This window comes from Ciconia boyciana, chromosome 1 (assembly GCF_034638445.1).
Source record: "Ciconia boyciana chromosome 1, ASM3463844v1, whole genome shotgun sequence".
In the NCBI taxonomy this organism is placed as follows: domain Eukaryota; kingdom Metazoa; phylum Chordata; class Aves; order Ciconiiformes; family Ciconiidae; genus Ciconia; species Ciconia boyciana.
Window position 1 is genome coordinate 93,691,089 of NC_132934.1, and position 27,490 is coordinate 93,718,578.

Here is a 27,490-nt window from a genome sequence, read left to right on the forward strand (position 1 = left end):
AGTGGAGCTTGTTTAACCAGCTTGCTAACAAACAGCCTGATGCATTGCTAGAGAACTAGAACGCCTTGAATTTGTCTGGGTATTGTAAAGTCCATAGGGACAGCAGTAATTTAGTGTCTCACGCTAAAAGCTTACTGATTTCGTGTTTCTTCCTGAAACATACCTATCTGCTTTCCTATTGGAAAATAACCTTCTCTGCTAGTAACTTGTAAGAATTGTTCTAAGTCTACTTTTTTTTAAAAGAAAAAGAAGATGATACTCAGATGTAGAAAATGCAACCATATGAAAGAAGAAAAAGTTAATTCATCCAAAGTATCATACCTATTGTTGGAAGTAGGTATGTATACAACTTGATAAGAGGTTCTCTTTTTCTGATAATCCACTTTCAGGTCCAACAAGGATTTATGATAAAAAGAAGCAAATCTTCCTAGTTGCAAACTCTTCCAATCCTATACCACCTGGTTAACATCATGTTGTGGGCACTGGTATTCTTACTACTTTTATTCTCTACAGAAAGAAAGCCAAGTTGAATATGCTGCTAGACTGCCTTAGCATGAGGGCAGCTGGTCTGATTCAGCATATCAGTTGTAAGCCTGGGCAAATAAATCTCTTAGTAAAGAAGACAAATTAGAACATACTCTAAACAAACAGGGTTTGGAGCAGGAGCAAAATTCTTTGTGGAGCAAAACTGAAAATTTTCTGGCAAAAATTAAACACACAGAGAAAAAAAAAAAGGGCGGGCTTCTGTTGGGTCATTCCAAAATTTTGAGTCAGACATTATTAATGGAGTTTTTGAAGAGAGGAAGCTAGTGTATCCGCCTCTCTTTTTGTTCCTTAAAATGAGTCTTTTTCAGACCAAAAGCCAGTGGTCGTAAACAAATTTGTTAAAGCACTGAAATCAGATTTTACAATATTTAGAAAATTCACATATTTCTTTTTCTCTGAAACTGTTCATTGAATTCAGCATTGCTGTGCAAATAGTTTTGGGTCCTGCTAAGTAATTGGTTTTGGCAAACCTATTGACTGGAGAAACACCCAATTCTAATCAAGGACACTTGCTTTTCTCCTAAGAAAAAATACAGGTTTAAAACATGTGAATGTATTAAGGTTTAAATCGACATGATTACGTAACTTCTGAAGCCTTAGCACCGGTCCAGTCTGAAATGCTGTTCTACGTTCTTACTGCCTTGTAGTGTGTGTGACCACACACGTTACATGGCCTGCCTGCCTTTAACAGTTATGCAGAATGTGTTCTTATTTGAGCTGCCATCAAATACAAAACGCATACATGTATCCTTTTTGAATAAGTTGTTGTCTCTAACTTTTTCTGCCATCTTTTCTTTTTGCCTGCTCATGAGGTTTTCGACATAGTACATCTACTTTAAGCTTCTAAAATGAGCTGTTTCACAGATTAACCTTTCTTGGCTTTAGTGCCTTCTTCCAGAAGTGAAGAATTTATCTGATGGCTCCTGTTCCAAGTTGTGCCTGGCAGATTTGGTAAGTGCCCCCTCTGTCTTTTACCTACATTCAGAACCATGTGTTCACTGCTGATCAATAATTAACTCCTTGTTTGCCCATGAAATCCTTTCATCCTGCACTAACCAAAGTATGCTTTCTGGACCATTGTGCATCGATTTGTGTGTTTGAAAGAGAGAGAGAGAGGGAGATCTATGTTAGTGCATTATTAGCAACCGATTCAATAATTGGTTGGCAACTTTTTCTTCTGTATACTAGCTCTCTCTCAGTCACTATAAAACAATTGTTAAAACTGATGGCAACCATCAGGATATGGCTGCCTGCTAGCGTTTAGGATAGCATTTGTGATGAAGCAGAACCAAGTTTATGGTGGGTCCTAATCTATAATTTGCAGAAAGTTGCAAATCACCACTTTACAGCTCTCCGAGTTATCTGTTCTTGATTGCTCAGACTCAGCCTAATCTATTCTGAGTGAAAAACTGGCAATCCCAGTTAGTTTTAAAGGTCAGCCTTAGAGCAGTACTGTGAGTATACTCTTTTAGTATGTTTTCACATGTAGCATAACAAGAATCAGGACCACAATTACTGGGCATCAGAACAGACAGTCATCTTCCCCAGTTAGAAGATGCAGACCTGCTTTTAGTGTTAAAAAGTATTGTTTATGCTTCTCTTCTCATACTTTCTTTTCATTTGGCATTTCACTATCAGTACATCCCAAAGGTACGGCTTAGTTTTGGGAATAACATTGTTCATTGTGCTGCAGAGATTGTTTTGCCAGTATGGACTAGACCTGTGCTCCTCCATGCATGGCTTTTGCCCACATGTTGCTGGTGACCAAATGTAAATGACGTATGAACATGTGGGTAAGCAATGAGGATAAAATATGAAGTTTGCTGCGTGTGCCATGTTGTGAAGTGGAAGAAGCTAAGATTATGGCTATATACATTAATAGACAATAAAGTTGCATTGTCTTGGAAGACTTCAGCTGAAGAATGTATTCTGTAGTCACTTGTCATGTGACTAATAGTAATAGCTTGCAAGCAACCAATGCGAACTAAAAAAATTATGTGTATGTATTAGACTTTCACCATGTCAGACAGAGACAATTGCAGATATTAGAAATTAATGGTCAAGCGAAAGGGAACAAGGTCTTTGGATTATTAATAGTGATTTTCAGAACACTGTGAAACTTCCTGAAGCCTAGAGGACACAATGTGATGCAATACCTTAAAGAAAAGAAAAAAAAAAAAAGAAAAAAAGAAAACAGGCTGACCCAGATAATTTCAGGCAGCCTAATCTTACATTGATCCGAAGAGGTGCAGGAAGAGGAGATAATAAGGGAGTAGCCAATATTGGACTTTTTGTTCTTGAAGGATTAAAGAAGGGCAATACATGCTAATCAGTGTAGCTTAATGGAAAGTATATCTGGTCTAATTTGATAGTCTTCTTTAAAACTATCAGTATTATCAGCCACCCTTGTAAAAGTAATTTCACTGATGTAATGCATATTTAATTCCTTTTACCATTTGATTGGTACTGCATGATTCATTGGCTAAGAAATTTGAAAAATACAACCCCAAATTCCTCCAAATTGATAAAAGAGAAGTAACTAATTGATGTCAGCTTTGATGATTCCCAGCTCACAGTCACAAAGCAAGGGGTTTTAAGGAGGTATTCTAGGTATTAACTTTTGGCCTGTAATATTTTAGCTTTTATTAAAGGGAAGAATTAAGTATTAGAAATCTATAATGGAAAATTCAAATTCAAACAGTTCATTAAACAGCATTACAGGAAGACTTGTTTAAAGTGTATTTTAGTTTTATCTCCTCAGCTAGTCACATAAGAATACAAGAAGGTCTTCAAATCCCTGTATGGGAAGGAGCTTTAGGAACAGCATTGGAAAGCCCAATGGGTGGAGATTGGACTCAAACATGAATCAGTTTCTGGTCTGATAAAAATGCATGATATTTTCTGTGTGCTTCTGTATGAATGTTGAAGACCTGGAGATAAGACAAGCTAACTTAAAAGTGAAGATGGTGTAGGTTTAACAGAATGTGCCAGGCACTTCAGCAGCAGCTGCTTCCCATCAGTTCTGGATCGAAGGAAGGACTTGTCCATTTGCCCAGAGATTCCTTTCACAAAATCTAAATGATAGGCATTTTCACACCAACTATCAAACTCTTAAGCACCAGCATTGAAATAGATCCTGAGCCAGAGATGAGATTGGGACCAGAGTAGAAATGAGACAAATACAATAACTTTTTACTTAAAAATTATCGAAGTAGTTTACCAAGGATTATGGTGAGTTCTTTAATCAAAACAATAATTAATTAGTAATGAAATACTATTGGACAGTGTTTACCTAATATTTTCTCTTCAATATCAGTGCATGCATTCTGGTCCAACTTAATTGTTGCTGGATTCTGGGTTTTGAATCCTTTTCATACATCAAGTATGTGTCAAAGCAGCTCATGGGAACAAGCGATTAACTCCATACAAATGCAGTAGGAGGTAATTTAAGTTCAGTTTGCTGCCTTGAAACTGTTCCATGGTGTCTGTAGTCTTATGCTGTCTTCAGTCTTATGCTGTCCAAGTGATCACGATTGTCTTCAGGTTTAGGCACTAAACTATCTTGAAGTTTGGTAGGGAGCATTTAGCTATTGGTCTTCATCAATTTTTTTCCAACAATCTTCCTTATCTCTTCTAAGGCCATATGGTACCATATAGTTTGGATAGAATTAACCAAGCTGCCAGTTAGACCATTCTGCTGTTGAACAATATATCAAACCTAGAATTGATCAGGTTTCCTTTTGAAGTAGTCTGAGGAAATGTCCTTATTTTTGTCTGGATCTGGGGTGGAAATATTTTGATTTGGGGTTTTACGTAATTTTTTCATTAAAACATTAGCAAAACACTATTGAAAAAGTTGTTGTGATCTACCCATGAAAAAAATAGGTAGGGATTTTTCTTTTTCCAGTAACCACGGTGTACGGGAAACACACTCAGCAATTTTCTTGTTGTTTTGACAAACTTCTCAGCACTGGCAAAAGCAGGGAAACATTTTTGGTGATATAGTTGTCACTGATAATTAGCTTATTAAAAGGTATTTTCCTAATCATTTCTCTTTAGATAAATGTCAACAGATCCTAATCAAGACTAGGTTCTGACTACGGGCACGTCTTCAGGCTGACCTGCTAGCTGCCACTGAGAAGCTTGTTCGTTATCCATTGCCTGAGATACTTGAGAGTGTAGTGGGAAACAAACTGAAGCTGACAACATGTTTGGAAAGGTTACTAACTTACTATTATGAGTATGCAGTATATGGTGATCTGAACTAGATTTAGCTCTGCATCCACTTCTAGTCCCCACACCTAATCCCTCAGCGTTTTGCTTTCTAACTGGGAATGCTTTCTTAGGAAATGTAGCATCTAACTGGGAAATTTCCATCAGTGCCAGCCGTGTGATGGGTTTCTGTTTTCTGGGAAGATAGAAAATATGCCCTCCTTCTTCCTAACCATGCAAGTCAAACATCCTGTAATTGTAAGTAATCTAAGTAATTGTTTTCTGCCTCTGATATCCTGCTGCTTCAGTAGACAATGACCCAACCACCGTCTGTAGTGGGGCTGAAGCTCTTTCTCCTTGGTGCTTGTCTCTCACTGAAGATGGTGTGGAGGAGGGGAAGGAAGGTAGTTTAAACAGTTTTTTATCTCTATTGGATCCCTGTCAGTAAGGGGAGGAGGAGGTGAAGAGCAATGACCTGAGCGTAGCAAATGCTGTTACCCTCTTGCATCACAATTATTTCATTTCTGAGGGGAAGTTAGAAGCAGCAACAGCAATAAAAGCAGCAGTTTCTGCCTCGTCTTCCAGAGCAGCATCAACAGGCATCTGGACCATGACGCTCCACTGCATGCATCTTTTTCTCTTGCTTGTGCTGGGTTCATGGTGGCCAGACTCAGAGAAGCATGTGGTGGGAGCTATGAAGGTCAGGGAGCACTATATAGCTGCTCAGATCACTAGCTGGACCTACAAACCGGAATCCGAGGAAAAGTCCAGGTAACAAAGTACAGGATAAGAAGGATGAAACTAGTCCTCTCTTGTGACTGAAAGTGTTTTGTGTCTCCTGTGGAATTTTAGAGCCCAGGAGGACTTTAGAGCCTGATCTGTTGACTTCAGAAGAACTTGTGTGACTTTAAACAGCATGATCTGAACTGGAGCCAGCGAAGTATTAAAAGCTCCTTTTTATTTAACTCATTAGTGGATAGAATTATTTTTATGTTTTCAGAGCACTTTTGTTAAGTATGTTCCAGGGCTTGCTTTTATTGTCTTCTGTGTGTGTTGATGTTTTGTTTGTTGTTTTTAATGAAATTATTTTCGGTGTATGGATTTTGAGCAATGTTAAGTTGAGCCACGGTTTGGTAAGATTTCAAAAACTTCCAGACTTTAGAATTTGCTGAAGGAATAAATAAGTTCCAATTTGGATACTATCACTTTCACTTAAATCAGAGCCTGATGAACTTTGGAACTAGCTATGTTGTTTCTGAGTTGTTCGGTAGTTTTTGTGAAATGTCCATCCTGAGTTCTGTGGAGTAAAGGTTGTAGGATCATGCATTGCTATACTTTATTAAGTGAAAATACTAATTTCAATTTTTTTTTCAGCTAGCATTGCAGAATGGCCAGGCTACATGCATACACCAATCAAGCATATAAAATATCTTCTTTGTATTACCACTATTATCCTTAGGATTATAAACACTGCAAGCGCAATGCTACAGGTGACAAAACTTGGACGTAATTTAGAATTCTTGTGCTATGTTCACTATAGTCACCATACACAGCTTTTATTTGTTCATGAAGTGGCATGAAATGGTACAAATTACTCCTACGTTCAAGGGTATATTTGGATACTACTGCATTTTTTTTATATTGGTGGATCGCTTGTTTTCTTTATTTTTGTTTAGCTTGTGATTATTTTTTTAAAATGTGTATTGCATTTCTGGATGTTATGGAAAGGACATTTCCAGTTCAGATATAGATTTTTCTAGCTATTGCTTTTTTCCAAGACTAATTAAAACAAAGTTTCTATGATTTCTAAAACTCCCCTTGGAAGTTTAGTACAACTGGTATAAGCATAATGTCAAACTGGCAAGACAGAAGAAAACAGGATTTAAATGGCATTTGGCTTCATATTCCTACATTTAAGTATTGACCCAGGCATCTGAATTTAGTAGTTAGAACTTCATTCTCATCTGCACTGGATGCATCAATATAAGCATCAACTGCTGTTTCGTTAAACGTCACATTGTTGATAAATAGTTTTCATGCAGTAGGGACCCACAGACTGCTTCAAACCTCAGTTGAATTACTCTGTGATTAGCTAGGAGTTTTTCATACACAGTGCCTATTAGCATGTGCCTACTGTGTATGTGATATCTTGTATAAGTATTTAGGGCAAGTCACATCCCAAACAGGTCTGATGAACTTTGTAGAGCTTATAGGAATTTAACTCACAAAAAAACCCCAAAAAACCCACCACCACCACCCCCCAAAAAAAAACCCAAAACCAAACAACAAACCTCAACAACAACAACAAAACCCCAAACAAAAACAAACAAACCCAACAACCACAAAGATACTCACTGAGGAAGAGCTTGGATCCCAAAGGCATTTGGCTATGTAACTTGCTCTGATTTCAGTAGAAGCTGAATGTCTCAATACAGTGTAAGAATCTGATACTTTTCTGCTTTTGGTTCTAAATAACTGAAGAGAGCCTGAAAAGAAAATGGGTTCTTCCTAAGCAATGTCCTTAATTTTCCAATCATACAGGCCTAGAAGAGGACACTTAACTTCTCTGAGTATCAGTCATCTTATTGTCGTAGAGACTTACTTGTTACCATGTACAGGTGTATTTATAAGACACTTGAGAGCAAAGTGAAAATGTGTTACCTGTGCATGCAGCGTTGCTGCTGCCAGTCCTGAAAGTTGTATGTAACAACTAGTTACAACTCCATGTAACTACACCTGCTTGCGTAGTCTGGGATTTCTGAAGTGTTAGTAAGCTACCTACTGTGTTCCTTCTATCTGTACAATTGATGTTGATAAATTTCCTCTTCCACCCCGTAGTCTTATGTGCATATTCTACTGAACATTGCCACATTAGGGCAGCACTCCTCAATGAAGGTTATGTATCAGGTCCTTCTTAAGGAGTGAAACAATTTGATCAGTGACTTTAAAGCGAGGGGAATGAATTGAAACGTGAACTGCTTCTGCCTGACCCTTCTGTTGTGAGGGAGTGTCGCAGAGGGATTGACAAAAGATCTCTGCAAAAAGAGATCTCCCCCTTACGGACCCTGGATGTCACTGAAGCGAGCTCGCTGTGTTGTCTCTGCCCAGCCTCTCTATGCTTGAGCAGCCCATCAGCTCCCCCCTATCAAATGTGCCTGAACGGGCATTACAAAAAAAGCAAGTGAAATTACATCATGCATACTATAAGAAATCAACCAATAAATGTGAAACTAAATACAGGCTATTATCTCTCCAGCTCTCTTCACATCATTATTTGCATTCCAGAAGTGTGTGCTGGTTTCCTTCTGCTTGCCTAAATATTTTCTAAGAAAACATTGTGTGGTCTACTGAGTGCCTCATTCATTTACATAACAAGACTAAGGACACTTGCAGTGTTTCTCAGCAATTTTCTGACTTGCTGTGAGAACCTTAGTTGTTGTCAGGGAACAGTTTTGTGCTTGCCTCCAGGGTCATTGCAGCTACAGGAGCTTGCTGTTAATGTTGTTGTAGAATCCTTGTGGCGAGTCTTAAAGGTCAAACATGGGGCTGAGTAAAGAGAAATTCAGGTTTCTTTCATTGTGTTTTGTCAGATGCTTTCTAGCTTAAGCATGGTCAAGACATCTTCCTCTGTGTCTTAAACGGACAAAATAGACATCTTCATCACAGAAATCACAGAATCAAAAGGACCTGTAGAAATCACCACCAAAATCAGGGGTAAACTGTGCTGGGTATTGTAATTGAATGTCTAATGTGAAATGGCCTGGCTCAGGAATGTCACAAATTCAACAGAGTAAGAGGGAGAGGGGAAGACACTACAAAGAGTTGGACTGTGTGCCTTGCCTTCAGTAAAATGTGCAAGTGATTAAATGTAATTCCAGGATTCATTTTCTGCGATACCTGTTAAACAGCAATGGCATCTCTAGGAATATTTGTCCTTTTAATTTTTTTTGTAACTCTTTTGGTTTCAGATTGGAACGTGCAGATCCTGTGTTTAAGAAAATTTCTTACAGAGAATATGAAATGGATTTTAAAAAAGAAAAGCCAGCAAATAGATTTGCAGGTAAACAGGAAGGAAATATTCTGAGTGTTTTTGTTTGTTGCTTGTTATAAAGCCAGTAACAAGCTAAGCAAGCTTGTATTTTTGTGTCCGTTGTTTTGCACATAAACCAAATAGGCACAGGGGATGAGGTCTCTACAGTGCACTAGGCTTTCAAAGGCCACAGAGAAGTTGGATTTCCAGAGGCTGGGGCTCAGTACTATCTGCAAATTAATTGCACGGTACAAAGTTGTTCCCTTTGTTTTCTGCATCTGAGGAGACTTCCCATACACATTTAGACTTGTACAGTACAGTCACAGTGGTGACACTGTAAATTCACATGGAAGGAGCCTAAGGCCTGAGGTTAAATATGTTTCTGATAGATCAGTTGAAAGGAAAAGAAAAACTCTGAGGTTGGGTGTGAAAGAAGTCCCCTTGCCTTTGTGTCTGTTACTGCTTGAAGACGCTTTAAGTGGATGGAGGCAAGTTCTCGTACTTATGCCATAGTACAGTACTTGTGTTACAGTACTTATGCAGAGTACTTACATAGTCTGGGCTTCATATTAATAGCTAAAATAACTTCAGGTGTTAGATGTTCAGATTTAGATTTCAAAGTAAATGTCCGTGAGGTTGCTGATATGAAATTGTTACAAGTCGCCCTGAAAGATCTAGTCTATGATCCGATTCCTTCCAGTTTCGTTTGTTCTCCTGTGTTTTATGAACTGCTTCTTTCTTTTCAGAGAAAGAAATTTACAAAATGGTTTACAAGGAAAGAGGTTAGCAAACCGAACTTTGTCTTAGCAGGTTTCTTCCGTTGCCTATTTTTGCAACACGGAGAGTAGGGATATAAGCCCCTCTCAAACTTTTGCAGGCTATGCCTCAAGAAATTTGCAACATAGAACTGATTATTTCTTTAGATAACATTTTGGGATTGAGAGATCTTTTTGTTCTGTGACTTCTGGCATTGAGAGTGCTACTCAAAGAAATGTGCTTGAATGCCTTTCTCTAAACTCTTAAATTATAAAATGTCTGCCTTCCTAAAACTGTTTAATTAAATTGTATGTGAAGGATTCCCAGAAACTCCCAATGAACTTCAACATGAACCTTTTGATAAATTTTCTGTATCTGGAAATAACTTTTTTTTCCCCCAAATCTACCATTTTCCTGTGGCTTTTTTTTTTTTAAGTGCTAGTTGCCAGATATACAATTTATAACATTCCTGACTATGAGCTGCAGGTTTTAAATCCCCATGTGCCTTTTTACAGGTAAATCTTCATTGCAGTGGTATTACATTCTCTGTATTAATTTTGCAACTAGTACTTTGAGAGCTCAGGTTCCCTAATGGGGGGAGAGAACTCTTCATTTCACTAAACATACTGTTTTGCTCACATTTTCCTCTCTCTTTATCTTGAATAAAGAATAAATCTTGAATATTTATTTTGAATAAATACAGGACTTCTGGGACCAACTCTGCGTGCTGAAGTGGGAGATACTTTAGTAGTTCACCTTAAGAATATGGCTGACAAACCAGTCAGTATTCATCCCCAAGGCATAGTTTACAACAAAAATGCAGAAGGTAAATACTATAAAAACTCCATGTTTTGTTCACTTACTTGTAGACTACTGTATGAAATACTGAGAGGGGCCTAGACCAATGTTTGAGGATATGTGTAACCCAAATATCTGTTGATCCTGGATTAAAACTTCACACCCATTGTTAGCTCCTTTCTTGTTCATCAGTGTAACACTAGGAATATGAGCATCATCTGACATGCACAGTCTCCTGACCAGCTGCCTATGTGCTAATACTGTTTCACAGAATCACAGAGTGGTTGAGGTTGGAAGGCACCTCTGGAGGTCATCTGGTCCAACCCCCATGTACTTGCAAAATATTCTATTTCAGGACATGTAAACTCTTAAATACAGGTCTTAAAAAAACTTTTCAAAATCCCTTGCAATAGCATACATCAAGGAGTTATTGGTAAAGGCAGTTAGCAGTGCTGATCATGTTGTTCTGATACTCAGCATTTCATGGTCAGCTTTGTGGTATTTTGCTCCTGGAACCCTCATGAGACTACCAAAAAGGGATCATAAACTGTGACCAAATTGACAGTTAAATGTCTGCACTAGCACAGGGTGAGTTTGATTGCCCATGCTTCTTGGATTGCCCTGCCCTGGGTGCTGAGCCAGAGCTCTGACCTGCAGTTTACAAATTTATTCTAGGCTTTGTTTGTTGTGTTGGTACAAAAAGAATTTTGCAACCCCATCTCACGGAGTTGAACAGAACACGTTAACTGGAAGTGATAGGCAGTTCAGTTTGACAGTCTTATTAATGTGCCTTTTGCAGCTAGGAATTTGATTCTCTGGCTCCCCTTTGTCAAATTGCAGACTTGTTGGATATGGTAGGCATAGATATGAGCCATTACTACCATCTGGATATGCAGTGCACAAAAGGTCTAAGGCAGCAAGGGAACGCTAGCCTGCGCAATGGCTTTATGAGAGACAACTAGAAAGTTGACAAAGTGGGCGGTATTCCTCCACAGAGTATCAGTGAGCAGAGGCTGAAGTGTCATGCCATCCTAACCCTCGTCAGACTGATGAAGAGCCTCACCTTTTGGCAGTGATGAGAGTTCTAGGAAATCTTTAATCTGTAAGAAACAAGATGGTGGAATAGCTACTCTCCTCTATGCTACTCTCCACAATGTAAGTGGAATCATGAGTTATCGCTTTGAAGCTGAAGTATCATATAGGCAAGAAACAAACTAAGCTTTTGGAACTGATTGTAGGAGGACATTCCAGATGCTTTAATTGCTCTTTGTCTTCATGCCACCCTACTGACTCTTTTCTTGGCAGGCTCCCTGTATAATGACAGAACATCATCGGCAGAAAAACAAGATGATGCTGTACTTCCAGGCCAGGTCTACACATATGTGTGGGATATAACAGAAGAAGTTGGTCCAAGAGAAGCTGACCTTCCTTGTCTTACTTATGCTTATTATTCTCATGAGAACATGGCAATGGATTTTAACTCTGGTCTGATTGGAGCACTGCTTATCTGTAAAAAAGGTAATGAAATGCTTTAAGACTACTATAAGGTAATATAGTTTCATTTATTAATAAAGTCAAGGTTGTACGATAATGAGGGAAGATATATTATTTTCCTTTTCACATCTTTACATGCAGTATAAAGTAAATGGTTTTCAACATCTTTCTTTTAGATGTTAAAGTTTTTAAATGCCAGCTTTCATACAGATCCATCCTATAATTACAGGATGGACAGCGCGTGCTATAGATAGATACATTTACCTGTACTGGTTGCATTTTCAGTTGCTTAACTGCTAAATGTATGACCTCAAATTTCCTGTCTTAGAATAAATATTTTTTAAAGCTTCATTCAAAATGGTTCAGCCATTCCAGAGAATAAGGCAGGAAATAATTGTTTTACCCAAGCCTTTTAAAGGCTGTCTGATCAAGAGGCTGTAGCACTCTCTTCTGTAACAAGGGTTTGAAATTGTGGAGCAGTGTGTCTTTTGCTAGTCATTTGAAAATATGGCCAAATTCGAACAGATTATAAGTCTTTGAAAATTGCTTTGCATGCTATCAGGGACTTGAGATTTTAGCACTAAATACACTAAATTCCATCTCCACTCATACAAACTGGTGTCTTGTAGGATTTATAAATAACTACTAGATACATGCCACTGATTTGAGGAAAGTTTGAAACAGCATACCATTGTGTAAGCTACTTAACCTACTTGCTGGTCCCTTAAATCCTAAATTTTTCCAAGTTATATATTCTTTTAGTGAAAGCTCTGTGAGTTATTTAGCTTGATTCTCTTTCCCTGCAGTTTGAGTCAAACATTTTGTATAGACTGCAGACTGGATGGACTCAGACCTTGAAGCTTTCCTGAAAGTAAACATAAAACCGGTTCAGTGTGGGTTGTACAAGGGCACTCTTCTCACTGATAGATATCCACTTAATTGCAGAACACACCTACTCATATCGCCTCAAAAGAGTGGCATTAGTATTAATTATGTTCCTCCTGAAGTTTTTTGAGAAGTAGTGCTTTTAGTATTATCTAGGACTCGTTATTTTCCTAATTTTCTTGGGTTTTCTTTCTCTGCGTTCATGTATATGTGTGCATTTTATGGCATACTGGTGGAGTTAATCTGGACAAATGCTTTGGGATTACTTGCTTTCCTTCCTTCTCAAGCTTCTCAAATTCCTGCATATATTGTGGGTTTGAGTTGGATATGAGTTTGAGGTGGATTCGTTTGACCACTACCTTCAAGACAATTTGAGCATATGTTTCTAGCTAGAGCAAAGAGAAACAGCTAACTACTCAAATTTTTAAGATCTCTGAACAGGGTTTCTTTGACTGGGCACTGCGTGTGGTAGGTGTGCAACATGCCTGTGTATTTGGTCTGGCTGGTATGGAGTTAGGTTTCTTCACAGCAGCTCATAAGGTGCTGTGTTTTGGATTTGTGGCTAAATAGTGTTAGTAATACACCCATGTTTTAGCTGTTGCTGAACAGTGCTTGCACAGTGTCAAGGCTTTCTCTTTTTCCTGCTCAGAACTCTGCAGCTAGTAGGCTGGGGTTGGGGGAGAGATTGGGAGGGAACACAGCTGGACAGATGAATCAAATTGGCCAAAGGGATATTTCCTACTATGTAACGTCATTCTTGGCAATAAAAACTGGAGGTAGAGGAAGAAGCAGCAGTGCGAGGGGAATGAGGGGTGTTGACTTCCAAGGTGGCTGTTCCTGAGAGACTGGCTGGGCATCAGTCTGCTTGTGGCAGATGAGTGATTTCCTTCGTGTTGCTTGGGGTTTGTTTTTCCCCTCTTTCCTTCACCTGTTGAACCATCTTTATCGACCCACAAGTTTTCTCACTTTTGTTCTTCCCCTGTTCTACTGGGGGCGGGGAAGCACTGAAGCAGCTGTGTGGGTGCTTGGCTGCTGGCTGGGGTCAACCCACTACAGTCTGACACATTAAGAGCAGCATGGGTGGTGTAACCTGGGAAGGTTATAAAAAGTGGACTTTTGAGTTAAAGCACTGACTGAATGTTATTTGTGTGACAAAGAAATAAGTCTCAGATCAACAGAGGAATTTCTTTTGTGCAGGAAATCAGGACTTTGTAGCCTCTCATAAATAAAAAGGATTACACTAAAGATAACTGCTTCCACTGCCAGTGTCTCTTCCTAAGTAGAATAATCGGCAAGCTCCCAAATTTTTAGTTCCTGCAGTCCAGAGGGACATCTATTTTAGTCCTGGATTATGTATTGAAAGTAGCAAATGGAAGTTTTTGATGTGAGCAATCTACAGAAAGAATCAGTAAAATCACACCAGTTCTGTGTGGCATGTCCAGAATGAATTCTACTTGTTGCTAGAAATCACACCTGTTATCACAAACTCAACTAGATGGTTTCTTATAACCAATCCAACTCAGCAGTATTTGTCAAAGTCTTTTGTATGTAAAGGTTGTTTGCCAAATGGTTGGTTTTATGCTTTTTAAAGGAGCTGATGACCTCAGTGTAGTGCTTGAAAAGGCAGTGTTCCCTCTGCAGGTGACTCTGCCATCATTCTTCTCCTTGCCTCACAGTCTCAAAAGAGTCTGACTGTGGACAGAATGCTGTTTGGCGATCCCTACAACACAATGCCAGAATTGACTGAGACAATACATTGCATGTTGTTTAATCTCCTCTGGGATGTTACAGACTTTTGATTTCATGGTTACCCAACCCAAAAGTACTTTCAGAAATAAAATCACTTGATGAGCATTCTTAAGGTCTTGTTTTGGTCAGGCTTAGCCAGTACATGCTAACACATGAAGCAAGCTCATTAAATACACATTAATGCCACTACATTGACATGAAAACTGCTTTACTTCTGCTTCAAATTAAGACCTGTTGTTTCTTCTTCATAGGAAGCCTAAATGAGGATGGGTCACAGAAACTTTTCGACAAGGAGTATGTACTGATGTTTGGTGTGTTTGATGAAAACAAGAGTTGGCAAAGATCAGCATCACTCAAGTACACAATTAATGGCTATACTGATGGAACATTACCAGGTATTGTTCAGGCTTATGTGAAATGAAATTAACATTGATGAAGACTGAATATTACCTTTGTTTGGTTTTTATGCAAGAGAACAGGAATGTGGAGGAATGGGATACAGCCTTTTTTAGAACATGTCTGTGAGCATCTAAATTCCAGAAGAGAAACTGTGCTGCTGGAAGGAAGTCATGCCATATTGCTGATAAGAACAACAAGATTACTTCTAAGAAGAGTTCTGTTCTAAGAACAGGATTACTAACTTTAAAAACTAAGAAATCCCTCATTTTTTTACTCAGCTGATGGGGAGAGAGTGATGTGGCTAAGTGAACTGCTGGTTGTACAGCATATAGAACATACTCGGTGAAGAACTTCCTGGAAGTGGAAAGTCAGTTACCATTAAATTGGACAATTAAGTAGGAAGATTAGGAAGGTGGTAATGGGGTTATTCTGTTGCTAGTGTTTTCCCCTTATTCTCCTAAGAAACTACTTTCATATCTCTGTCCAGTCCCTTGAGCAAATACAGAAGACTGTCTTAGGTGGGGTTTTTTAAACAAATATTGGATAGGGTAGTTACTGTCACTAGATACAACCTCATTCTTTAGCTTGGATCCTTGCCGTTTCCTTTTTGCCGTTTCCTTTTTGCCGTTTCCTTTTTGCCGTTTCCTTTTTGCCGTTTCCTTTTTGCCGTTTCCTTTTTGCCGTAACAAGGACAGATCACCTTCCCAAAAGAGGCTACTGGTTTTCTTCCTTCTTCCCCAGCTCACTATATGTCAGGTTGTCCCTTGCATGTAAGATTTAAACACCTGTCTTCCACTAACTTACAGGATTTTGGTATCTGTTCCATTTACAAGCTTCTGAAACTTCCTCTTGTTGGAAACACTGATCACAGTAGTCAGAGGGGTTTTTGTTTTGTTGGTTTTTTTTAATGTTTTGAGCAAAGATTCACTTCAGACATAGTGTGCATAGGGAACTTGCATGATTTGCCTGTATTCTGAACCCTGCTCTTATTTCTTTTTCAGATTTAGAGGCTTGCGCATATGACAACATTAGCTGGCATTTGATAGGAATGAGTTCCAAGCCAGAAATTTTCTCCATTCATATCAATGGCCAGTCCATGGAGCAAAGACATCGCCGAGTTTCTACTGTTAACCTAGTGGGAGGAGCATCAACCACAGTAAACATGACAGTGAGTGAGGAAGGAAGGTGGCTGATATCTTCTCTTGTCCAAAAGCACCTGCAAGGCAAGGAAACACCTATTTATTAGGCAACTGTAGAGTTGTCCTTCTCTTCTCTATGTCCCAAATGGCTTCTACTGTTTTGCAATGGTACAGTTACTGTGTTTCAGATGGTTGTAATTTCACTAAGAAACCACTGCAGAACAGGGCATTCTGTTGGAATAAGAAGTGTGCGATGAACTAAAAGTCGTTCTTATCTGCAGCTTTACTGCTGTGTGCAGATCACAGAGCAACAGCGAATCAGTACTCCAGCATCTAAGTCTCTGTGAGCTGTTCAGATAAGCACCATTATAAAATGAGTAAGGAACCATCTGTTTCCTGAGAAACTGAGCACTTGCAGCTAAGGGTCATGCAATCTGATTAAAATATTTGCTGTTCATCATTTGAAAGTGGGTATCTCTCAGCAGTGATCAGAATTCTGTTTTAAAGAATGAGAGAAATGTGTCTCTTACAAGAGCTGGAAGACATGTTTTGAAAAAAAAGGGAAAAAAATAGCTTTCTGTCTGTTCAGCTGGTATTTTCAAAGAGGGCTTTGAAAAAGTTGAGAGAGCTTCTGTATTCCATTTGATTAATATGGGCTCCTTGGAAGGCTCCCAGCCTATATATAGTCTACATGGATGCAGCCTTTTCAAGCCTGAAAAGATGGCAATCAGATGAACAAACGCTTGCTGGCAGCCTTAGCTAAAGAAATGAGAAATGCAATTGAAGTGGTAAGGGCTCATAAAATGGAAAATCACTATGGTACTGTTTCTTCTCAATTAGCTGGAATGCACGGTTACCTCACTATAAGAGACTGTGGGGACAAAGAGGTGAAGAAGAGTCGTCTCTCCTATAAAGAACGTCTTATGGTCAAAAACTGGGAATATTTCATTGCTGCAGAAGAAGTTACTTGGGATTATGCCCCAAGTATTCCAGACAACCTTGATAGGTAAAATAATACTTTGTCAACATAATATGGAATGTTAACATGAAATCACAGAATAATTCAGCTTGGAGAGGACTTCTGGGCATCCAACAGCAAGGTTAGATCCAGTTGCACAGGGCCTTATCCAGTTGAGTTTTCATTGTCTCCAAGGATGGGGACTCCTCAACTTCTCTGGGCACCTTTGCAACCTCAGAGTTAGAGTTTTTCCTTATATCTAATCAGACTTTCTCATGTTGCACCTTGTGTCCATTGTGTCTCATCTCTTTACTATGCAACTCTGAGAAGAGTCTGGTTCTGTTTTCTCTATAATATCCCATTTGATACTTGAAGATAAAAATAAGATGCTCCCTTAGCTGTGTCTTTGTGCGACTGAATAAACTGAGATTTTGCTTCTGTCTAATGGGCTCTAGCTCCCTAATCACTGCAGTGGCCCTTCACTGGACTCTAACCAGTGTGTCAGTGACTTTCTTTGCTGAGGAGCCCAAAAGTGGACACCTTCTCTTGCTTCTAACAGGGAGCCCAAAATATGAAGATGACTTAGAAAATGCCCTAAGTAGCATACAAGCTTATTTTCTAAATTACTTTTCAACATTAATTCTGCTGAAATAAAAAATTCTTAAGAGGAAGGGAAAGGGAGGGAGGGAATATTTGTGGAGAATAAAAGTTTTAAAAGTTCAGTACAATGAAGTGTTTGGAGACTGGGAGAAAGAGAGGTGTCTCTATAAATGACCTTTGCATGGCACCAATGTAGATGTAGTAAAAGTCATAGTAAGTAAGCATATTGGGCTATTTTGTTCAACTTAAGGTAAATAGAAGGAATTCTGTAACATACTTGAGGTCATAGTACACAATGCTGCCAGTGCACTGTAAGGTTAAATTTGCAACCTGTCAGTTCCACACTCCTAGAGTCCTGGAGACTTTACAAGCTGATGTTCATAAGAACCTTTAAGGATTTAAGCAGAACAAGACAAATTCCTTACCCTGTATGGGGTTATAGTTTCATATACCTCCTTAGAATATAGTGTTCACATAACTCTAAGTATTCCTCCTTCTTTGGTATGATTTGCTGCCCTTCTTATTTGCTCTTGGACTGCATGGAGCAAGCTGTTGTATCTTTCCTTGCTAGTCACATGGCATTACTTAACTGCCTCAGTGCTCTGATTTTTCCTCCTTTGTTCAAAATTACAGCTTACGCCTGTTCAGTAACCTTTTTTTGAAGAACAAGTGACCAGGACAAACATGTTACTCTGTGTTACTTCCCAGTATTAATCTTAGTCTTGCTCTCAGCGTTAACAATTCTAATGTTTTTAAACCTGAGTGTAACACTACTTATTGTATGGTGCTTGACTGTGATTATCTATGTTCCTGTCCCTCCTAGAGTCTTTGCTACTGTAAGCAAATTGTTTATTTTTCCTATGTTCAACTATGCCTTTGTAAAAGGAGAACAGTGATTTCTGCTATCTTATCTTGAAAATGTAGCTGCTGCTTCAGTTTCATTCCTTCTTGCATGTATACCCTATTAAATTAAATGTAAACTCTGATACTAATTGGTCATGTGTGATACTAAAACACAAATAATGTTCCAAGCCTCCTCTTACCTAATTTAGGTTAGAATTTGGGGTGAAGAGCATTAAGTTAGTTTAGGGTTTGGATTTTTTTTTAAGCAGTGAGGTTTCTACCAGTTGCTTGAGTACTAATTCTGTATTCTAATAGATATCACTATTCAAGTTTTGTTGATCATTTGTCTTTTCCTTTATTTTTAAGACACTACAAAGCGCAGCACTTGGACAACTTCTCAAATCTCATAGGTAAAAAGTATAAAAAGGCTATTTTTAGACAATATACCGATGCCAGCTTCACTAAACGTCTGGAAAATCCTCATCCCAAGGAAACTGGAATCTTGGGCCCTATTATCAGAGCTCAACTCAATGACAAAGTCAAAGTAAGTAACATAAATTCAGAGATTATTTATACTATAGCATAATTTTCTGTTGGGCAGAGATACAACAGAACTAGTTTGATTTGGGTTTTTTGTCAAAAAATATAGCTAATGTTATAAATATTGGCCCTATTAAGTTATGATCACAAGTGACAGTGTTTAGCTTAAATTTTTCAGCATTCCCTGAATAGTTTCCATGACCGTGCTTTATTTTACAACATAAACACACTTCATTCATACTCTTTGTAAAATATATTTATATCTTGACACTAGTCAAAACTGGAAAAAAGCTAGACACAGGTGGACTTCTGGGGGGATTTAGATGTGAGGCCAAACTTCACGACCCCTTCATTCCTTATGTTGTTGTTTTTTTCTGGCTGTTTTAGGCAATGGTACTCAGTTTTCATAGTTAAATGTTCTCTCATGGAGTTATGAAATAAAACTACAAAGTGTTTGCATTACAAGCTTGTGCTGCTGTCACATCCACTTGTCTTTCTGTTGTCACTTAATGATGCATCACAAAGTTTCATGACCTTTAATTGCCACCATGACTCTGTGAGTCTGAAATTGAGTTTAGCATGTTTCTTCTCTTTTTTTCTGATTTCATCAAGAATAAGCAGGACATTTTGTCTTTTCCTTCCATATCCTCTTTGCGTCTTGGAATCTGGGACAAGATTTGTTTTTAAATCTGATAAAATTTGTTTTCTCCCATATTGAAGGTTCTTAAGAACTTTAGTCAATAACTTCATATTCCCTGAGGGTAGTGTGTGCCTAGTAGCTGGAAGAACAAGTGTTCCTTTTAGACTTTCCAGAGACCAGGTGTGAGAAGCTGAACTTCACTCAATGGGCTCTACAAAGCCCAGCAGCAGGGTACCAGCAGCATTTAGACTTTGTGGGTTTATATTATCAGACAATATTTGCATGGGATGTCTTATCCCTTTGCCTTTCCAGCACTTCCCAGGCTGAAACCAGGCAAATTCTACTCTAGTTGAAACTTTGTTATGTATTCAGACAAGGATTTGCTGAATACTAAATTCTTTTTTTTTTTTCATTTCTTTATCAATATAGATTGTATTCAAAAATAAGGCCAGTCGACCCTACAGCATTTACTTCCATGGAGTGACACTTTCAAAGAAAGCAGAAGGAGCTGATTATCCTCTGGATCCCACAAGTAAGAAACTGTGAATTACATTTTGCATACCACTAACTGTTGTGGAGGGTTTCATTGCTTTGAAGGAGATGCTGTGGCTAGGAATGTGCATGACTGGGAGACCTCAATTCTATGCTCTGCCTCTGCTGACCTGTTGTGTTGCCTTATGGAGAAACCAAGTTATTATCTGCAAAGCATAGACAAATACCCTTTTTTGGTGTCTTAGTTTTCTGTTCTTGTTTGTGATTTTAGAGAGAGACAGAAGTTCATGCTGAACTTCATTTATATCAGGTAGCTTGAAATGGCAAAACTGCACCAATTTCATTAAAAGGTGCAGCCTGATGTTATATAAAGAACTGGCTCTAAGTTTGGATCATTACTATTCTCCTTCTTTATTTCTCCTTAGGCAATGGCACCCAGAGTAGAGGAATTGAACCAGGGAAGACATACACTTATGAATGGAAAATTGCTAAAACAGACCAACCCACTGCACAGGATGCACAATGTATTACAAGGCTATACCATAGTGCTGTAGATATTGAGAGAGATATAGCCTCTGGACTGATTGGCCCACTTTTGATTTGTAAAAGTGAAGCATTGACGCAGAAGGGTGTGCAGGTAACATGTTTGGCAACCTCTTAGAGATAGATTTTGCTCAAATAATATTATTTGATCTACCGTGAATTTGGTTTTGCTCCTGTCAGAGAGCAATTAAACCAATAGACTCCTGAAGAAATGACCTGAAGAAACAGTCCTCTGACTGTCCACAGCAGTACAGGAATTATATTCTGATTTTTTCTTAGCAAGAGCAACATTTCAACAAAAGGTCAGCCTGACTTGAAAGTCTATTTCTAGACTTGATAATAAACTCTCCTGCTGCTATTATACCTTCACACTCTAAAGACATTCAGATCTGAGCTGGTCCCTTTCTGTAACAGATTTAACTCAATAGGGTCTGACAGTCTTGGGCATCACTGAATCCAGAGCAACCCAAACAGCATGGGAGAGTTCTGGGAGAGTTGTTCTCTTTGCCATCCATTGAAATCTTGCTTGGCAAAGACTTGAGTGTCACTTAGGAGTAGAAAATGTAAAAAGCTTGTGCTCGGGTCCAACCAGGAGGCTGGTCCTTTTACAGAGAGCTCAGTCGTATACCATCTACATATCAGCAGTGCTAGTGGCTTGCTCAGTGCTCCACCACAGGTTGGTTGCAGTAGTAGGATTGTCACCTTGAAGTCTTGACCCCCTCCTCCCTTTCACTTAGCCCTTGGATCACACTTAGGACAACTCTGGTGAAGCTTATATTGCTTACGTAGCAAGTAAGAAAGATAGTAGGATTGAGTCCTTACACTTCATGGGCAGAGACATCTATTAACTGCTGTGTTGATTATCTTTCAGAAAAAGGCAGATGGGGAGCAGCAGGCAATGTTTGCTGTGTTCGATGAAAATAAGAGCTGGTACATAGAGGATAACATCAAGGACTACTGCAGCAACCCTGCCAGTGTTAAAAGGGATGATCCCAAGTTCTATAACTCGAACATAATGCACAGTGAGTGGGATATCAACCTGAATATTATGAAAGCTCATGTGAACCTGAGCATTCACTGATTGCCTGTTCTCAGATGTAGTGCAATCAGGGAATTCTCTAGAGAGTCAGTGAACTTCTAACCATGCCAGGTGGCACTGTGCAGAAGTATGCAATATTTTAGGGACCAGGCTGGCTCTGGACCCTGAAGCAAAGACAAGGGTTATTTAACTTTTGACGCAGCACCCTGCTGCCTTAAAGATACTATTTTCAGAGCTGAAATCTCTATCAAGGTTATTGTGGTTTCAGCCCTGTGCCAGTCTCTTTCCAGGTGCAAATGTGAGTCCAGTTCAGTGGGCTGACATCACAGAACAGGAGGTTTTAAAAGTCTTACTCTGAAAATATTGAGACTACTTCTATTTTGCTTTCCTTTTAGCAATAAATGGCTATGTGTCTGACAGCAGTGAAATCCTTGGATTTTGCCAAGATAGTGTGATTCAGTGGCACTTCTCCAGTGTTGGCACTCATGATGAGATCGTCTCTGTTCGCCTTTCTGGGCACTCCTTTCTGTATCAAGGGAAATACGAAGATGTGTTGAACCTTTTCCCAATGAGTGGAGAATCGGTCACAGTGGAAATGGACAATGTTGGTAAGTGGTAAAACTATAATGTTTGACAGCTCTTCTAAGACATTTGTTAATCTCTTGTCTATAAGGACTTACCTAAATTGGAAAGAAAGCTTTTCAGATAAACACAGTGCTGGAAAATGTTGAATCATTCCCCAGTGGAACTGATGTGTATGGAGTTTTGTTGGCTACACAGACTTAGCACATAGCATAATTGTATGCTATACTGAGGCTCTTTTTGTTGTTTTTTTGTTGGTGTTTTTTTTCACTTCATAATTAGTATTGGGGTTGGCAATTATCATTTTAAGGCAATTCTAAAATTGTCCTTGGAAACAATCCAGTATCAACTCCACTGTATGATTCCAAATTTTGCCATGTACTTGTCCGTCCTGAGTTAGCTAAAATGGGCCAAGACTGTCAAATTATGCTAGTCGTTATTGGACAAAGTGGCTACGCTTCACCTTAGGCTTGTGGTCATTGAGCAGCAGAAAAGTCTGCCTGACTGAATCAGATCACTGGTCCATCGGTATACATCTCAATATCTAACTAGGATTATTACCATATCTTGAAAAGGTAATGCTAGAACCCATGTAGTCCACACTTATGGAATTAATTGCAAATGGACAGAGAATCTTCCTCATTGAAGGCTGTGAGTGTTTAGTCATCATCCTAAAATCCCACAAGGTTTATGTATCCTTATCCTATTTAAAATACCAATTCTTTTTTGTACCTTTTATCTATGTAAATAACGAATTATTTATATCCTCAAAGCTTGTTTTTGGTGATTGCACAGCATCAAGACCTTATAAGTTTAAAAATGTATTATATGTTAAGTGTTTTTTATTGTACATTGTGTTTTATCAAGACTAGGGAATCATTAAAACTCCATCAGACTTTAGGGAAACCTCCCCAGTAATGAGGTTGTACTTTTGCTTGATTTTGGTATGTGATCTGTTCTTTCCATCTAGGGCGTGTTTTCATTTGTAAATTTGCTGTTGTTAGAAATAAGGAAAGCTATGCAGTCACTTCAAACTCTGATAAATACAGAAAAATTGTATGTGACCTTTTTAATAAAAAAGGCTGGTTTTCTCAAGCTCCGTTAATTCTGTCTAGTCTGTCATTTCTGCTAGTTCCAAAAGCAAACTGTAACAAGCAAAGAACTTGATTTGATGCTGTCTAGGGAAACGATTGTATTTTGTTCTCTGCAGATCCTAGTTTCAAATGGAGAACTTACCTTCTGAGTAGGTTTTGGAGGAATTATTAAAACCTTTAACTTAATCTAAGATGCCTCAGATTGGCAGCTTAATGTTTTGTGTCCAGATTGGAAATTCAAATTACTTTATTCTTTTAAAGATCATCCTTTATGCTTTCAAAAGCTTTTAAAATACTATGTTTGTCAGACGTTTGTTGACATTTCTGAACAGAACAAATATGTTCTGAGGCATGCTCTATCTGTGTGGCAATGCATACAACACTAAGGACAGGACAAAATTAAAACTCTATCTCAAAAGTCCCCAATCTTAGATCCAGATCTAAACATAGGATCCTTTATATTGTTTTTTTTCTTTCTTTTTCATATCCATCTCTTTCATGGGTTATGTTTGGACTCAGGTCCTAGGTACAGCTTAATCTGCGGAGAAGAGCTGCAGCTCTTAGGTGTATTTATTTATATGTGCTATTATTTATTTACATTTATTAATTATTTTTCATTGCAATGAGAGCTCATGGAAATGCCAGATGAGGATTAGCACTCTGTTATAGCAGGTGCTGTAGAAACAAACCCAGCAACTTGCCCTGACCACTTACATGATGGGCAACATCCACTCTCATAACTACTGCATATTAAAAAAACACTTTTATTTCAATTGCAGGTACTTGGCTTTTAGCGTCCTGGGGTACCCCAGAAATGAGTTATGGCATGAGGCTGAGATTCAGAGATGCCAGATGTGACTATGAGGAAGATGACTCGTTTGATGTTGTGGATTTAATTGACCTCAAGACTGATAAAAAGGCTGTTTCTGCCTCAGTTGAAGATGTGCAAGAAGAAGGAGCAGATAAGGAGGATTTGGATTATCAGGATTACCTGGTGGCTTATTACTCCATCCGAAGCTCAAGGAATGCAACAGGTGATGAAGAAAAACAAAACCTTACAGCGCTGGCCTGGGAACAGTATGATGGCACTGATGCCGCAAGTTCTGAGGTGGCAGCTGGCTCAGGTCTGACAGCTATAAATAGTAGTGAATCCACAAACACCTATAAGTTCTTAGAAACTCATATCACTCCTCTTCCCCCAGTCGAGGCTGAAACATTCCAGTCAAATCACACATCAGTCACAGCAGAAGAGGACTTATTTTTAGCTAGCACAAGTGATGGAAAGGCTGATTTGGTATTTGAGAATAGAAGCCAAAGCAATTATGAAATAGATCACAGTAACATGTCTGCAGGTGAACACTTGCTGAGCAATGGGGAAGGCCAAATGGATGTTGCAGAAGAGCTTCCAACTGATGGAAAGTTCAGTAAATTTTTTTCAGAAAAGCATCAAGAGGAAAGCACAGGAAGAGGAAATTATAACGTTAACAGTAAAAGGAAAAGGCGAAACTCACTGGCCGTTAAGTTTTACTCTGTCCAAAAGATGACTGCCCTTCTAAATCATGTACGAAACAAAAATGTTTCATTTTCTAATATGACAAGTGCACCTCATTCTGTGCATCATGCAGAGAACACATCTGATACAGACATGGTGGGAACTGGCCAGCTTCCAAATGATTATAATGATGAACTGGAAGAGGAGGAAACCAAGATGGAAAATGCCATGCGTGCAGTTAACTTGACGCTTGCTTTGGACCCCATTGTAGGAGACGGGTCTAATGCATCCAGCCTCTCTGAACCCAATCTATCCAAAGATAAACAAGCAGACACTTTCTCTTTAGATCATACGCTAGGCAATATAAGCCCTAATTCCAACCCTGCACTAGTGAAGAACTTACTAGAAGCATCATTGCCCAGGGCTGGGAAATATTCATCTAAAATGACAAATGAGGAGTGGAATTTGGTATCTGCAAAGGGGAGTGTGGGATTAGAGGCAGATTTAGGTAAATCTGTAAGTGGTAAGTTAAATCATCGTGGCAGAAATGGTACAGCGTTCATAAATAAGAAGCATATGAAGAAGTATCAAGGGTTCTCACATCTAATGGGAGAAAACCAGAAAGGGAGACACATGCACCCAAGTCTGAAAGGAAAGGAGGAGAACAAGAATGATACTTTGAGTACATCCGGAACCTTCATCAAGATCCGAAGGAAAAAAAAGGAATATCCAAAAATTACCCACTTCCTGAGCCCAAGGAGTAAAAAACCCTCCAAAATCACCAATTCTATGGCAGGGCTTGGCCATACATTGTTTCCGGGTGAGACCAACCACACGACACTGCCATGTTGCACTAACACCACAGGGGCACCCAGTGAGGCCAACCATACAGTGGATCCGAGTAGAGCCAGTCATGGAGAGTCGCTAAATTACACGCTCACCCCACGGCAGCTTAAGCCATCGATCACAATTGGGCTTCCCCAAGAAAATGGAGACTACGAATATATTACAGAAGGATCTTACACCGAGGAAACATCAGGTGGTGAATATGAATACTATTACGTGAACTTTGATGACCCATACATGACAGACCCAAAAGTGAATATCAACGAACAACGTAACCCAGACAACATTGCTGAACATTACCTGCGTAGCAAGGGGAATGAGAGGAGATACTATATTGCAGCTAAAGAGGTCTGCTGGAGCTATGCAGGGTATAAAAAAAGGTTTGGCTAAATCATTTGCTTTCATTTTGTACACCATCCGGATGTATACTAGCAGAATGTTGATTCACATGCTGATAAATTTAAGAGCATCTGTAATGTGCAATGTGATTTCCAACATTTGAGTTGCAGAATCCTAAGAATTTTCCATGGGAGGCTGGGACCCCCCTAGAACATCAGAGAGAGATTACTATAATCAAGAGCAACAACTAAGAACTCTCCCCCCCCCAACCCCCTTTTGTAGACTCACTAGAAACACTTTAAAACAGAAGTTGAAAAACACACTGTAAGAGGTCAAGAGGGAAACTTCCAGTTAGTTTTGTTATACTTGAATGACCTGTTTTACTTCCTCCTTGAGTTCTTGGATTCTGTAGTAGAGACAGGATAGAGACCTCCTTCTACATAGTCTTTCCAGGAATTTAATGGACTGACTGATCTAGTATAGACAGGATGTTCTTATAGGCAATGAAATCACAGTTTCTAGCACTAGCAAGAAGTGGTTCTAGTGTCTCAGTTCTCTGTTGTAAAATGGGATAATAGCACTTTCCAACTTCGCAAGGCTGCAGTACTGAAAAATATATGACAGATGTAAAGTGATTAACCACACTGGTGACTGCCTTATACTTAAAGTAAAAATAAAGCTGCATGAATTATTGCATTGTTGTTCCTACTGTTTAGAGAAATCAGAAGGTGACTGGATCACAAACCCTAACGTTGGGGGATTTTCTTACATTTTGACAGGGAAGACTGGCCACTAAGCCATAGCAAAGAGTATATGTGACTTGAGAGAAACTTTGTACTAAAAATTCATTATCTTAACTCATACAAAGTAGGATCAGTGCTCACCTTACAATGTGTAGAATTCCTAGTCGGTTTTTATCAAAAGCAGCAAAAACAAGAGCAAGAAAATTTTCATTATACAAAATTCAGCTCCAAACATATATTATTTCTCAAATTGAATTTCCATTTTATTTGATTGATTTTCTCCCCTCCCCCACTTTTTCAGTATTCTCCAGGTTTATTCCTGCCTCCTCTCAGCCTGTATAAATGGCACTTGCAAAAATGGCAGAAACCACAGACAGTTGCTTTGAGCACTTGCAAAATAAAGAAATCCTTATGCTCAGAGCTCTATATAGATCTCCACAGTGAGGTTCATCCTCAGCTGGTGTTGAGGTGGATATTGCCAGGGAAATTAACAGAGCCCGTGGCATATACCGTCTCAGTGTGGTGAAGAGCTGAAAACCAGCCTTTCTTCCTACTAGTTGACTTCAGTTAAGTTTCTATTTTTTGCAGAACTGATAATGAGGCAAGGTTTATAGGGAATGATAACATGTTTTATCAGAATAATAGCATTTTGGTGCTTCTAGTTAAGATCTGAAGAATGGTTTGAATGCCTAAAAGCTTATTTTTTTTCTTACCAGCTCTGTGTTGCAAAA

The 27,490-nt window shown here is 38.9% G+C and overlaps 1 protein-coding gene across 6 annotated transcripts in view; it reads left to right on the plus strand.

The window, feature by feature from the left end:
* The first annotated feature begins 1,453 nt into the window (after positions 1–1,453).
* F5 (coagulation factor V) overlaps positions 1,454–27,490 on the plus strand; it is a 38,666-nt gene continuing 12,629 nt past the window's right edge. For 2 of the 6 annotated variants that reach the window (XM_072882668.1, XM_072882700.1), the window contains exons 1-13: positions 5,306–5,529; positions 8,727–8,818; positions 10,248–10,370; positions 11,648–11,860; positions 14,722–14,865; positions 15,871–16,092; positions 16,849–17,014; positions 18,776–18,953; positions 20,019–20,121; positions 20,507–20,718; positions 21,496–21,646; positions 22,059–22,271; positions 24,119–26,057. In XM_072882668.1, the coding sequence (XP_072738769.1) occupies positions 5,369–5,529; positions 8,727–8,818; positions 10,248–10,370; positions 11,648–11,860; positions 14,722–14,865; positions 15,871–16,092; positions 16,849–17,014; positions 18,776–18,953; positions 20,019–20,121; positions 20,507–20,718; positions 21,496–21,646; positions 22,059–22,271; positions 24,119–26,057 (3,917 nt within the window). In that variant the 5' untranslated portion in view covers positions 5,306–5,368. Of the gene's footprint in view, positions 1,498–4,908; positions 5,017–5,305; positions 5,530–8,726; positions 8,819–10,247; positions 10,371–11,380; positions 11,498–11,647; positions 11,861–14,721; positions 14,866–15,870; positions 16,093–16,848; positions 17,015–18,775; positions 18,954–20,018; positions 20,122–20,506; positions 20,719–21,495; positions 21,647–22,058; positions 22,272–24,118; positions 26,058–27,490 lie in introns of those variants that run through there. The other 4 variants (XM_072882670.1, XM_072882672.1, XM_072882681.1 and 1 more) reach the window with 4 other exon arrangements.